The sequence below is a fragment of the Microtus pennsylvanicus genome, chromosome 5, assembly GCF_037038515.1.
Source record: "Microtus pennsylvanicus isolate mMicPen1 chromosome 5, mMicPen1.hap1, whole genome shotgun sequence".
Lineage (NCBI taxonomy): Eukaryota > Metazoa > Chordata > Mammalia > Rodentia > Cricetidae > Microtus > Microtus pennsylvanicus.
Window position 1 is genome coordinate 68,713,697 of NC_134583.1, and position 14,507 is coordinate 68,728,203.

The 14,507-nt window shown below is 47.2% G+C and overlaps 1 protein-coding gene across 3 annotated transcripts in view; it reads left to right on the plus strand.

Moving 5' to 3' along the window:
- Positions 1 to 14,507, plus strand: part of Phkg2 (phosphorylase kinase catalytic subunit gamma 2) — a 17,035-nt gene continuing 2,528 nt past the window's right edge. Inside the window, exons 1-6 of one of the 3 annotated variants that reach the window (XM_075972363.1) lie at positions 1 to 135; positions 498 to 610; positions 10,613 to 10,788; positions 11,043 to 11,097; positions 12,875 to 12,940; positions 13,017 to 13,180. In XM_075972363.1, the coding sequence (XP_075828478.1) occupies positions 516 to 610; positions 10,613 to 10,788; positions 11,043 to 11,097; positions 12,875 to 12,940; positions 13,017 to 13,180 (556 nt within the window). In that variant the 5' untranslated portion in view covers positions 1 to 135; positions 498 to 515. Of the gene's footprint in view, positions 136 to 497; positions 611 to 10,612; positions 10,789 to 11,042; positions 11,098 to 12,874; positions 12,941 to 13,016; positions 13,181 to 14,507 lie in introns of those variants that run through there. The other 2 variants (XM_075972365.1, XM_075972364.1) reach the window with 2 other exon arrangements.

Consider the following 14,507-nt stretch of genomic DNA (forward strand, 5'->3'; position numbering starts at 1 on the left):
AAGGTTTCTGAGTCTTAGTCCTCAAGCAGCGGGGGGTCAGTGGCTGCAATGACGGGATTGGAGCCTTAAGGCTTTGTGGGCGGGTTAAAAGCAAAGGAATAAACGCGAGCCAGCGGCTGAAGAGTCTTTGCCCAGGTGAGACTGTCTTTGCCCCATCCTCACGAGTCACTCTGCTCGAGACCCCTCTCCTCCTCCCAGTGGTTGCCAAGTGCGCTTGCGCGGTAACAGCCGCCCGCACTTGTGCCTTCTCCCCCCCCCTTGTTCCAAGCCACCTTCCCCCCCCCCCTTCCCTGTCCCCTTCCCTGCCCTGCTACCCTCCCTTCCCCCTTGGCCCTTCGGTGTGGTCTCCCCGTCCTGATCCTTCCCCTATCCCACCCCCACCCCCCAGGACCCTGGCGCCCCAGCCGCAGGTGTTGCGCCCCCGGGAGCCACGATGTGCTTCGTCTCAGAATCTGTGGGTCTCCCTGCCCTCACTGTCCTCCGTTTCCTCCACGCAGGCCCCCACATCCCTCAGAATGACGTTGGACGTGGGGCCGGAGGATGAGCTGCCCGACTGGGCTGCGGCCAAAGAGTTTTACCAGAAGTACGACCCTAAGGACGTCATTGGCAGGTGAGCCTTGGCCAGGAATACAGAGGTACACAGGAGTGGGATCCTAGCCAAGGATAAAGGATTCATTCTGAAGCCGGCTTGCTGGGAAGGGGTCAGTGGAAAACAGTGACTAAACTAGTATTCTGAGTTAACCCTCTTTTTTTTCTCACTTTCTCTAACCTATTCATTTATATAGTCAACAGGATTGATTGAAGCATCAAACTTGGTTGTGTGCCAGACACGCTGGACACTGGGAGGGTAGAAGATGCCTGTCCTCTGTATTTCAGTTAAAGTGACAGAGAGAAGCACGTGGGTGCTTTTCACACGTGGGTGCTTTTCGAAGGTGTCCAGCTAGGGGTCTGTACTGTGGTGCCACCACCCCGGGGGCGCTCTGGGTCTTAGTTGCTGAAGCATAGTATGTTGGTTATGTTGTGTTAGACACTAATGATACCAGGTGAGGGGGTAACAGGAACCCATAAAGCCTCTGTCTTGGAGTTTACATTCCAACAGTAGAGAGATAAAGCAAGATAAAGGTTGATGCGAGTGTTAGGGGGAAAGCAGGCAGTAGGATTCAAGCAGGGAAGCCTCCCCAGACAGGAGGGTTGGGGTTTGCGTGCTGCGGATCAAAGTTAGTGTCTCGTTCATGGCAGACAAGCGCATCCCACAGAACTGCTCTCTCAGCTCCAAGGAACTGAGTTTTGAGCTGAAAGCTGAGTGTGAGAAGAGGTAAGTCATGAAAGAAGCGGGTGATTGTCTCATTCAGAGGAGGGGGTTAGTACAATGCTCAAGGCGGTGGCTAGGCTGTGGTAAGAGTTGGGAAAGGAAGCCGGGAGTGGCGGCACGCGTCTTTACTCCCACCACTGGTCTACAGAGCGAGTTCCAGGACTGGCTCCATAGCTACTGAGAAAAGTAACAAGAATTGGGAAAGACAGACAGAAGAAAGTGGAGAAGTGGGTACCCTAGGGCACCCTAGGGCTCTAGGCCATGATAAATTTCATGGGGTGCCCTGCATGCTTTCACACTGGTGACATGACATGAGGGTGTTTGTGAGCAGGGCCCGAATTCTTCCTGCACCTCAGTTAACTGAGAATAAAAGCAGACTCCACCTTCTGTTTTGCTGTTGAGTTTGGCATGAGTTGGATGATCATGTTCGGGCAGTTTTAGCATATAGTAGTACTTAAAACACTTAAGAATTTTCAAAAAGATCTTTTTGGCTTTTATGTAGAGATTGGCTAGGAAAGGGGCTAATGATGGTGGTTGTTTAGATTAGTGGTGATTACAGAGATGGAGGGGAGGGTCCAGGCCATGATTTCAGAGGAAACTGGCTACAGGTCATGAAGGAAGGAGAGCAAACGGGTAACTTTCAGGGTTTTGTTTTGTTTTGTTTTGTTTTTTGAGACAGGGTTTCTCTGTAGCTTTGGAGCCTGTCCTGGAACTAGCTCTTGCTGACCAGACTGGTCTCAAACTCACAGAGATCCACCTGCCTCTGCCTCCGGAGTGCTGGGATTAAAGGCTTGCGCCACCACCGCCCAGCCCAACTTTTAGGGTTTTATTCGAGCACTTGAGTCCTGTTTACGGGAATGACAAAGACTGAGACAGGATCAGATTGGGGAATGGGGTGAACAAATCAGGAGTTTCATTTTGGAAATACGCAGTTTGAGAAGCCCCAGTGGGCGGCACTTTCCAATGGGTTTGCCTCTGGGAGTCAAGGAAATCTAGATGATAACCACAAATTTGGGAGACATCAACACGCAGAAAATAGCCGTGAGCAGGGAGAATATAGAGGGCTGAAGGGGCCAAGGCTCAGGTCCTGGGTCATGTCATCATTTAGCGATCACTTAGAAAGAAGAGCTACCAAGAGACCTGGGGAGGTAGCTGTGAGCTAGAGAGAAAACAAGAATTTCCTCTTAGAAGCCTGGCAGGATCTGCTGTGTGAAGTACTTCAGAGGCCTGGGACAGACAGGGGCGTGGCATTAGACCCAGCCAGACACATTTATATCACATGGAGATGTCAGTTCGCAGTTGGAACCACGATTCTGGTGGGAAATTAAGGATCAAAGACAATATAGTGTGTGAATTGCCCATAGATATTTAAAGCTTCTAGAACTTGAAGAAGGTCGACAGACTGTGTCTTAGTTACTGTTCTGTTGTTGTGAGGAAACACTAGAACAAGGCAACTTATAAGAGAAAGCACTGAATTGCGGCCTCGCTTTCAGTTCAGAGGGTCAGTCCATTATCTTGGCAGGGAGCATGACGGCCGGGGGCCATGGCACCGGGGCAGTACCTGAGAATTCACACCTTTTCCACACACAGCAGGCGGGGAGAGCACACTCATCACCAGGGACACAGCTCCTAATCCTTCCCAAACAGCTCCAATTACTAGGGAGCCTGCCTTCAAACACGTGTGCCTGTGGGGGTATCCTCTTTCAAACCACTACAGAGTGTGTTAAGGAAAAGAGCCCATGTCCAAATCCTGAGGCGTTACAGGATTCGGGACGACAGGAGGAGGATGCAGAAAGCTGAGACCTGTGGGGAAGAACCAAACCCGAACTCCACTTCCAAGGGAAACAAAATTGTTTTGGAGGAGGCAGATCAGAGGTGACATCCCGGATGACCAGCGTTGGGCATTATCACTTATCTTTCTCCTCTGTGGAACAGTCCTGGCTGTCCTTGAGCTCGCTCTGTAGATCAGGCTGGCCTCAAACTCACAGATCTGCCTGTCTCTGCCTCCTGAGTGCCAGGGTTAAAGGCGTGCGCAACTGCTCCCCTGCTCCTTTTTTTATTTATTTTATTTTATTTTTTGCTTTTTCTTTTTTTTTTTGCTTTTTCGAGACAGGGTTTCTCTGTGGTTTTGGAGTCTGTCCTGGAACTAGCTCTTGTAGACCAGGCTGGTCTCGAACTCACAGAGATCCACCTGCCTCTGCCTCCCGAGTGCTGGGATTAAAAGGCCTGCGCCACCATCGCCCGGCCGGCTCCTTTTTTTTAAAAAAAAAACAAAAACAAAAACAAAAAACTATGATTTAAGTTGAAATAGAATTATTTATATCACTTCTCCCTTTCCTCCTTCCAGCCCCTTCCCACTACCCTCCCTCAAACATCTGTCATGCCCTCCACTTTAAAACTGATAGCCTCTTTTTCTTTATTATTGTTGTATGTGTGTGTGTATATATGTGCATTGTGGAAGAGGGGCAGAAATATTGTAAGAAGAGGGAAGAAAAGAAATATTGTAAGAGCCAGAATACCAGGAAGTCTATTAGGGTTTTATTTTTATCTTTCAGGTAATAGGGTGAGAGATAATTTTGAGTGAACCCCACAGTTAGTTGTAAACTTGCGCATATAGCACATGGTGCATGCTTTTTTTTTTTTTCTCTTCAAGGCAGGGTTTCTCTGTAGCTTTGGAGCCTGTCCTGGAACTAGCTCTTGTAGACCAGGCTGGCATAGAACTCACAGAGATCCACCTGCCTCTGCCTCTCGAGTGCTAGGATTAAAGGTGTGCACCACCACCGCCCGGCATGGTACATGGTTTTAATCCTAGCGCTCAGGGAGAGGGAGGTAGAAGCGGATGAAACTCTTTGGAGTTTCAGGCCAGCCAGACTTTACAGTGAAACTATGCAGGGGGCGGGGCTAAGTGTCGCCCTACAGGGGACAGACAGGTGGTAGATAGAGAGAGCTCTTTCTCGGCATGTATGAAGCCCTGGGTTCAGTCCCCAGAACTTTAGGGGGAGGAGGAGAGAAGAGGCTATTACCCTTGTTAACTGATAAGCTGGGAAGTTTTCAGACAATGAGTAATGTGATTGAACCTCTGTTTATGAAGCTGTTGGAGAAGCAGCGTGTTGGATAAGTTATGAGAACCTCGGCAGCCGGGAAGAGACTGAGGCGGCTGTTACAGTCATCCAAATAAGGAAGATGAAGGCCTGACCCATGGCAGTGAATGTGCTGGGGGCGAAGCCCTAGGGTGTGGATGGGAGGGAGAGAGGGGGCCGGTTTGCCTGGGAGTGTGAGCAGCACCAGTGTTAACAATAGGAAAATTATAATTAGGTCAGAGAGAGAAGTTAGTTTTGGGGAAATGCAGTGTGTGTTGATTATGAGAGATGTGGACTAGGAAGGATGTCCAGGCCGACAGGACCTACGGGGGAGACGGCTGGGCTTAGAGACTGAGGCCACAGAGGTGCGGGTGTTCAGGACCAAGGATGGAGCCTTGGGCAAGCTCAGCTTATTTATATTTGTTATTTTTGAGAATATCTCTGTGTAACCACGGTTGGCCTGGAACTCAATTCTACAGTCTCAGCCTTCTGAGTGCTATTATTACAGGCATGGGCCAACAAACTCCGCTCTGTTGATTTGTTTTGGCAGGGGGACTGGGTGGCTGGATTTGAGCCCAGACACGTTCACACGCTAAACAAGTGCTCTCCCTCCCCGTGGAGCTCCAGCCCAGCCCTGTGTTTGGGCATTGTTCATCCAGGCTCAGCAAGCACACCACCCTAAACTATGCTCCCAGCCCAAGGCTGACCTCTAAGAAACGGGCAGAAACAAGGCACTGAGTCTATCAGCAGAAAAAAGATTGGACTGTGAGTCTTAAGACTTGGCTTCCGGGGCTGGAGAGATGGCTCAGAGGTTAAGAGCATTGCCTGGTCTTCCAAAGGTCCTGAGTTCAATTCCCAGCAACCACATGGTGGCTCACAACCATCTGTAATGAGGTCTGGTGCCCTCTTCTGGCCTGCAGGCATACACACAGACAGAATATTGTATACATAATAAATAAATATTAAAAAAAAAGACTTGGCTTCCCCCGGAAATGATCTAGAATCTTACTCCAAAGGCTTACTTACTAAAGAGTAAGTGCCATTAAAATAAAAGCTTATGGAATGCTTGAAGAGTTATTCCTTTCTGCTAGAGAACAAACATGGAGTTTGTGGAGGTGGCATTTAGTGTCTGAACTAGATGACTTAGTGACTTGAGCCCTTTGAACTTCCAAAAAATTACAAGAGTTCTTTTGGTTTCCAAGACAGGGTTTCTCTATAGCTTTGGAACCTGTAATGGAACTAGCTAGCTCTTGTAGACCACGCTGGCCTCAAAGAAATCTGCCTGCCCCTACATCCCAAGTGCTGAGATTAAAGGCGTGCATCACTACCGCTAAACTACAAGATTCTTTTTTGGTTTTTCAAAACAGGGTTTCTCTGTAGCTTTGGAGCCTGTCCTGGAACTAGCTCTTGTAGACTAGGCTGGTCTAGAACTCACAGAGATCCACCTGCCTCTGCCTCCCGAGTGCTGGGATTAAAGGCGTGCGCCGCCACCACCCAGCTTTACAAGATTCTCAAATGAAGTTTATTAAAGATGAGTTGACTAGAGACTGGAAATGTGGCTTCATGGTAGAATGCTTCCCTAGCATGTGTAGACCCTGAGTTCCACTACATACATACATACGTACATGCATGCATGCATACAGATTTGACCATTAGCTTGAGGCTCAGATGGACAGGAAAATGAAACTATAAAGTAACCAAGAATAAGACCGTAGGAGGAGGTGCGCGTAACACACCATTGGCCACGCTACATTTGACCTGACATCAGAAAATTTGTATTTTGTGATTTACTGGTGGTATGGATGACAGAATTCTGAACTTCTGTGTATGACACTAAAGGTGCAGAAGAGAGCACAGAGGTGAGGCCATGTAAGGGACAACTCGGGAACCAGCAGAAGTGTGTTTTTGTTGTAATAGGAGCGGCGGGGCTGCGTCCCCAGCACCCCGGCTGCCTGGCTATCTTATGCCCCGAAATAACAACACACAAACTGTATTCTGTTAAACACTGCCTGGCCCATTAGTTTCAACCTCTTAACCCATTTCTAATAATCTATGTAGCACCACGAGGTGCGCTTAACAGGAAGATTCTAGCCTACGTCCATCTTTGGTCTGAGCTTCATGTGTCTGCCTCAGAGAGTGGGGAGCATGGTGTCTCTGAGCTCACTTCCTCTTCCTCCCAGCATTCTGTTCTGTTTACTCCTCCCACCTATGTTTTAACCTATCAGGGCCAAGCAGTTTCTTCATTGCTTAACCAATGAAATCAACAGATTGATATATGACACTCCCACATCACTTCCCCTTTTTCTGTTTAAACAAAAAAAGGAAGGCTTTAACTTTAACATAGCAAAATTACATATAACAAAACAGTTATCAAGCAAGAATTACAGTTACAATATTTATATCTATTTTATTTTATTTTTTGGTTTTTCGAGACAGGGTTTCTCTGTGGCTTTGGAGCCTGTCCTGGAACTAGCTCTTGTAGACCAGGCTAGGCTGGTCTCAAACTCACAGAGATCCGCCTGCCTCTGTCTCCCAAGTGCTGGGATTAAAGGCGTGCGCCACCACCGCCCGGCTTATATCTATTTTATCTTTTATCATAAAAATGGAAAACGAGAACTATAACTATCTATCTATTCTTCAACTCCATCAAAGACTCCAGAAGAATACAATATTACCTAAGCAAACAAAAAGTAAGCAATTTTCAAAACTCTAGAAATGACAGAGACATCTGTACCGTTCCTCTGTACCGTTGGGGCATCCATCTTCGGCCTACAGGCCCATAGTATCCAGCAGACATTTCCACAAAGCAGGAAATTTCAAAGGTGGTCACTATCTGCTTGTCCTGAAGAATGTCTTGCAGACTCTTTCATGAATCAGGAAGTCCGAAAGACCATCTCACCTTTAGGCAAGTTGAGCAGTCCTCTTTCTCCTGGTTCTTTGTGTTCAGTTCATGCATCAGTCCAGGCAAGAGCAGTTTCTTGCCCAAATGGCTATCAAACTCCATAAGGATCCTCTTCGATGCCCATCTTCCTCTTGAAGTAGATTGGTGCTGCCAGGAGCAGAGTGTCTCATTGTCATGAAAAAAGCCCTAAGTTATTAAAACATTTAAAATGCCATATTCTTGGGGGCTGGAGAGATGGCTCAGAGGTTAAGAGCACTGACCACTCTTCCAGAGGTCCTGAGTTCAATTCCCAGCAACCACATGGTGGCTCACAACCATCTGTAATGAGGTCTGGTGCCCTCTTCTGGCTTGCAGGCATACACACAGACAGAATATTGTATACATAATAAATAAACAAATATTTTTTAAAAATGCCATATTCTATAATCTTTGAAAAATATGAAGAATGCCTATCTAAAATACATCTATGTACATCTAGAAAATCTTAATTAACATGACTACAAACTTGATTATGATTATCTATTAACAATCTATATACATTACATTTTTAAGTGAACTACATAATCACAATACCTTAATATCAGAAATACATATACATATAACGAAATTGACCTTAAATCTCTATCAATAAAGCAAAATCTATACTAATGCAAATTATTCATACCTATATCATATCCCCTTTAAATGTAAAAGAACATTTATAAACAATTTTTGGGAATATGGGCACAGTTATTTCTCTCCAAACTGCTTCCTGCTGAATGGGGGCGCTGTTATTTAGGCATTTCAGGGTATAACCTGTCTGCTAGGTTCATCTCAGTCGGCAGTTGAATGAAGTAATTTTTTGAGGGTGTTCACAGCAACCTTTCAGGAGGACGTGGTCTATCATACCACATTGGGATGGAAGCAATCCACAGACTCTCACCCTCTGTGAAAACAAAATAAGAAACTCCTTTCCAAAGCATCATGTCCTTAGATCCAAATTTCAAAGTCAAGGCATTTTCAAAATATCTATGTTGGATTAGTTTAGCAGCATTTATAAAAAAATATCTTTTAGCAGCTGTTGCTCCTTCCTCAGCAATTCAAAGAGAGCATAATAGCATACAGTATCAAAATTCTCTGTTTATTTTCCATCTTTGTATGGCTTTATTTTAACTCTATTTTGTTTATTTTTACTTTTAACTTTTTGCTTTGAGTCATGTTCTCTGTATATCTTTGACCTGGAATAACTGTGTAGACCAGGCTGTTCTTGAACTCTCAGAGATCTGCCTTTCTCTGCCTCCCAGGCATTCGGGATTAAAGGCGTGTGCTACCACACCTTGAAGTCACAGAGGTCAATCTCCCTCCGCCTCCCAAGTGTTGGGATTAAAGGTGTGTGCTACCACACCCAACTATTCTCTTCCCTTTTTTTTTTTGTTTTTTACTTTAAGAACTTTAATGTTTAGCATGCATATATTTTTAACACACTGTAAACCATTTAAACATTTTCTTTGACTTTGAATCTTTCTTTTACTGTATATGTCTCTTTTTTGACCACATGAGTTCTTAATTTAGCAAACAATATCAGTAGGATTAAAGCCGTGGCTTTGCCAGCTAGATCCAGTCCATTCCTTAGCTTTCCAGCCTCATGGCTGAGGTACTGGCTGTAGCCGCATTCAGTGCCACAAGTCTACAGTGTTTCAAGGTCCTTGCCATCAAACAAGCTGCAACAGACAACACTCAAGTCCTCTCTCTGTAGCTGGCCCTCCTGCCTCAAACAGTCAGAGTTTGCCCCAGCAGGACGGCCCAGAAAGCCGGCATTTTAAAACAACACAGGTTTTTTTCCTGCTACTGCTGATAACAAACAAGCATTCATTCGGCTTTTATCAACACCATTTAAATGTTTCGTGGCAGGACCTCTTAAGAGCTGCAGGGTTTTGCAGCTGAAGCTGAGTCAGGAAGCCTCTCTTAGATGAGAGCGCTTGCTTGCTTCTAGCAAGCAGAGCAGACCTGAGAAATCGCTGCTACCAAGAAAACATGCTTTACTCTTTCCCAAGCTTTCTCAGACTTTCAGTTGATTCAGTTGTCCACACGTCTGGGTGCCATTTTATAGTATTAGGAGCGGCGAGGCTGCGTCCCCAGCACCCCGGCTGCCTGGCTATCTTATGCCCCGAAATAACAACACACAAACTGTATTCTGTTAAACACTGCCTGGCCCATTAGTTTCAACCTCTTAACCCATTTCTAATAATCTATGTAGCACCACGAGGTGCACTTACCAGGAAGATTCTAGCCTACGTCCATCTTTGGTCTGAGCTTCATGTGTCTGCCTCAGAGAGAGGGGAGCATGGTGTCTCTGAGCTCACTTCCTCTTCCTCCCAGCATTCTGTTTTGTTTACTCCTCCCACCTATGTTTTAACCTATCAGGGCCAAGCAGTTTCTTTATTGCTTAACCAATGAAATCAACAGATTGATATATGACACTCCCACATCATGTTTTGATGGCCAAACCCACGCATGGAAGTCCATGAGCCTCTTACAAAAGCCACATGGGCTTTCCTGCCTCTATCTTGCTACATTTCCAACATCCCTTTGAGATATTTGAGATGTACAAGATGAAGTCCAGATGAGTCATATTGGGTCATTTCTGGATCTGTTGGTGGCAGATTTGTGACCTACACTGAGGTCTTAGTCTCAGCAGCTCTTACACGCAGAGTGTCACAGGGAGGTCTGGGATTTGGATGGAGACTGAGATAGTTTCTTAGCAGTCCTGCCAGGGCCAAACTCTGGGATCCTGTCAGAAGCCTTGCTCAGGGCTTAAACATGGTAGGAAGGATAGAGCCTGGATGTTACCAGGTCTTCTGCCGGGGTTCCTGTGGGCTCTGTGTGCCACCTTGCTGGTTGGTACTCAGGCTGGTTGGCCTGTGGACTCTGTGAAGGCCAGGGTTTGTTCCTCTGGCACTTGTCCTGGTGTCATGGGTCTTCAGAGTCGGGGATAGCAAGCATAATGGTCCAAAGGCTCCATATGGAAGAAGCCAGATGGTGGGGCATGCCTGTAATCTCAGAATTTAAGAGAATTGAGCTCAGGGCCAGCCTGGGCTACATAGCAAGACTCAGTCTTGTGGGTATAGTGGTACCCATCTTTAATCCTAGCACTTGGAAGGCAAAGGCAGTCTGATCTCTGAGTTTGAGGCCACCGTGGTCTATGTAGTCATGTCCAGGAGAGCCAGAGCTGTACAGTGAGACCCCGCCTTGCGGAGAAAAAAATGGAAGAGGGAGGAAAGGATAAGGACGCTGGCGAGAGTAGGGAGGCCTGACGTGACTGCCGTCTGACTCCGCCAGAGGGGTGAGCTCCGTGGTTCGCCGCTGCGTTCATCGAGCTACTGGTGATGAGTTCGCTGTGAAGATCATGGAGGTGACGGCTGAACGGCTGAGTCCCGAACAGCTGCAGGAGGTGCGGGAAGCCACCCAGCGAGAGATGCACATTCTTCGCCAGGTCGCTGGCCACCCCCATATCAGTGAGGCTGCATTCCCTGGTCCTGCTGGCTGACAGCCCTGTTCCTAACCCACCCCCTAGAATTGCCTCTAGGTCTCTCTGCTCTTCCTCCTCATTCTCTACCTCCAAGAGTGGCCAGTCTTTGGGTCCCTGTGGCCTCCTCGGTACTCCTTCCTTTCCCCTAGAGTAGTCTAGCGCTGCCTTTGGGTGGAAAAGCACCTGTGATGTGTATCTGCTCCTTCCCATCTCTCTCTGCCTTTCTGCCTCTTTCCCCAGTCACTCTCATCGATTCCTACGAGTCTTCTAGCTTCATGTTCCTGGTGTTTGACCTGTGAGTATCACCCTGCCCGACTGAGAAGCCTGTTCCTTGCCTCCATGCACAGCCTGAGAAGTACAGCTCCGTCCGTGGGCAGACCACTCTGTTTACATCTTGCTCTGCCTCCCTGAAAGCCCAAGGCACAGGCCTTCGTCTTAAGTGCCATGATTGAGGCAAATATTTCAAGAGTAATACTGAACAATCAAAATGCCAAGAGTTCTAATGACCCAATGGGTCCCTGTCCCAGTCCCTCAACCATGAACTAATTCCTTATAAAGTTTCCTCACTCAGCCGTCTTTCCTCATTTAACACACTGCACTGCTGGCTGCTCTGTCTGTGGGTTCTTCTTTGGTTTATCTGAATCTTATCTTATATGCAAACTAATGGCCCAAGTATTTCGAGAGTCCTACTCTAGCCAGGCATCATGCCTGTCATCCCACGACTCCAGAGGCCGAGAATTGCAAGACGATTGTAAATTCAAGGCTAGCCTGGTCTATGTACCAAGACCCTATATCTGGGAGAAGAGGGAATAATAAACCAAAGATTAACAAGAGACCTTCAGAAAAAAAAAAATGCATGACGCTATTAAATTGCCCTCTGCAAAAATCTAAGGGGAAGTAGGAAATGTCTGTTAACTGTCCTGCAGAGTTGCAGGACAAAGACAGTCTGCTTTGAGCATTGATCAGAATTGTAATTATAACCTCAGTTTTATTATTTGCTTATTTTTGTTGTTGTTTTGTTTTTGTTTTTTGTAGTCCTGACTAGTCTAGTCTTTTTTTTTTTTTCTTGGTTTTTTCGAGACAGGGTTTCTCTGTGGTTTTGGAGCCTGTCCTGGAACTAGCTCTTGTAGACCAGGCTGGTCTTGAACTCACAGAGATCCGCCTGCCTCTGCCTCCCAAATGCTGGGATTAAAGGCGTGTGCCACCATTGCCCGGCAACTAATCTAGTCTTTTTTTTTTTAAAGATTTATTTATTTATTATGTATATAACATTCTGCCTCAATGTATGCCCGCATGCCAGAGGAGGGCGCCAGATCTCAGTACAGATGGTTGTGAGCCACCATATGGTTGCTGGGAAGTGAACTCAGGACCTCTGGAAGAGCAGCCAGTGCTCTTAACCTCTGAGCCATCTCTCCAGCCCCACTAGTCTAGTCTTTAACTCACAGAGATTCTCTTGCCTTTGCCTCCCAAGTGCTGGGATTAAAGGTGTGCAGTCACCACACCTGGCTGTAGACTCAATTTAAAGGAAATGAAAATAAACAAACTCAAATAGTCTCATTCTACCTTTGGTAACTGTTAGCTGAGCTATGGCCAATTTTCTAGATGGCCTTAAGAGGTCTCTCGCAGCTGTAGTTGCTTTCAGATAAGGAGGAACGCCTGGAAATTACTGTCATTGCCGTCACAATTCTTTCTTTCTTTCTTTTTTTTTTTTTTTTTTTTTTTTGGTTTTTCGAGACAGGGTTTCTCTGTAGCTTTGGAGCCTGTCCTGGAACTCCCTTGGTAGACCAGGCTGGTCTCGAACTCAGAGATTCGCCTGTCTCTGCCTCCCAAGTGCTGGGATTACAGGCGTGCGCTACCACCGCCCGGCTGTCACAATTCTTTCTAAAAGTGTCCCTTCATGGCACATTGAGAATATTTCAACCACCAGCCCACTGTGTCAAAAACTGCCCTGGAATCCAGCTCACTCCTGGGATGTTGTCTCCCAGGCTCCTGAGGTAGCTAGCGCTCCTCACTAGCCCTGTCCTCTTCTCGGTCGGGTGCATCTGCCTCTTCTCCCCTCCCCCAACCCCTAGGATGCGGAAAGGAGAGCTGTTCGACTATCTCACGGAGAAGGTGGCCCTCTCAGAAAAGGAAACCAGGTACTGGTAGAGCCTAATGCCCCTGGGATGAACAGGGGAGTGGTACAGGGAGAGACAGAAGTCTGTTCCTCGCCAGGTCCATCATGAGGTCTCTGCTGGAGGCCGTGAACTTTCTTCATGCCAACAACATTGTCCACCGAGACCTGAAGCCCGAAAATATTCTCCTAGATGACAACATGCAGATCCGCCTTTCCGACTTTGGATTCTCCTGCCATTTGGAACCTGGCGAAAAGCTTCGAGGTGAGGGGACCAGTTGCCTTAGACTCAGGGGGGGAAGGAGACCCATGCTTGAGGTTGGCTGGCCAGCTTGGGAATGGAGTCCCAGATGCCAAGGCTTTGGGCAACTCAGTGGACTTCTTTATCTTGGAGAATGGAGACGGATAAGCAGAGGGCTATGCCAAGGAAGCTAGAAGAAAGGAACACTGTTCAATCTGAGGGATACACAGAGGAAGGGGCTCCAGAGCTGCCCTTTGTCCTAGGAGGAAAGAGTAGGGCTAGAAGGGCCCAGCAGTTTGTTTGAAACGTGGATAAAACAAGAGCTCTGTGTGGTGCTTCAGTGCTGTGCGGAGCCTGGTGTATCCAGCCAGCCTTGGGTGACATCTCCCCTGGGGTCCCCTGATGCTGTGCATTCACTCACTGTGATAAGAATGTATCTGGGGCCAGGAAGAGGGTCCAGTGGAGACAGCGTTTGCTGTTCGCGTTTGAGGACCAGAGTTTGGATGCCAGCAACCATGGGATAGCAGCATGTAGGAGGCAGGGAACAACCATGTGATACGAGCATGTAGGAGGCAGGCAGACGGGATAGCAGCATGCAGGAGGCAGGGAGCAGGGATCCTTGGGGTAAACTGGCTAATTAGGCGATCTCAGTCAGTGATGCTTTGGGCTCAGCTGAGAGTCTTGCCCAAGCATTTCTAATACAGATGGAAAAGTTTAAGCAAATTCAAATCTAAGAATTCCAAGAGCTATTCATAACCTATCTTGTCCTTTATGGTTTTATGCTGCACATACTAATAGCTATCAAGTAATGGGCATTAGGGGCTGGGGAGATGTTCAGAGGTTAAGAACACCGGCTGCTCTTCCAGAGGTCCTGAGTTCAATTCCCAGCAACCACATGGTGGCTCACACCATCTGTAATGACCTCTGGTGCCCTCTTCTGGCATGCAGAACACTGTATAAGTAGTAAATAAATCTTTAAACAAACAAAATAATGGGCATTTACCATGGGCAGGTGCCACACCAAACCTCTATGCTGTGGTTTATTTCCATAAGTCTTCTCAGCAGTGACCAGAGATGAGTAGTGTAGGAGTGCCTTAGAACTAGGCGTGGAAACATGGAATGCCTTGCCCACACTGCTCCCCGATTTTGCACCTGGGCAGCCCGACTTTACCTTGAGGTGCCGTGCTCCATTTCCCTTTGGGCTTCCACACACGCATCTTTGGAACCCTTTGCCCTGCCTGCCTCACCCCCTTTCTTGGCCTGAGTGATGCAGATCTCACTTTCAGCCTCCACTCGGGGAAGGCTCCCCTGCTTTTTGTATTTTCCTGATCACACGACTTACACTGTTACT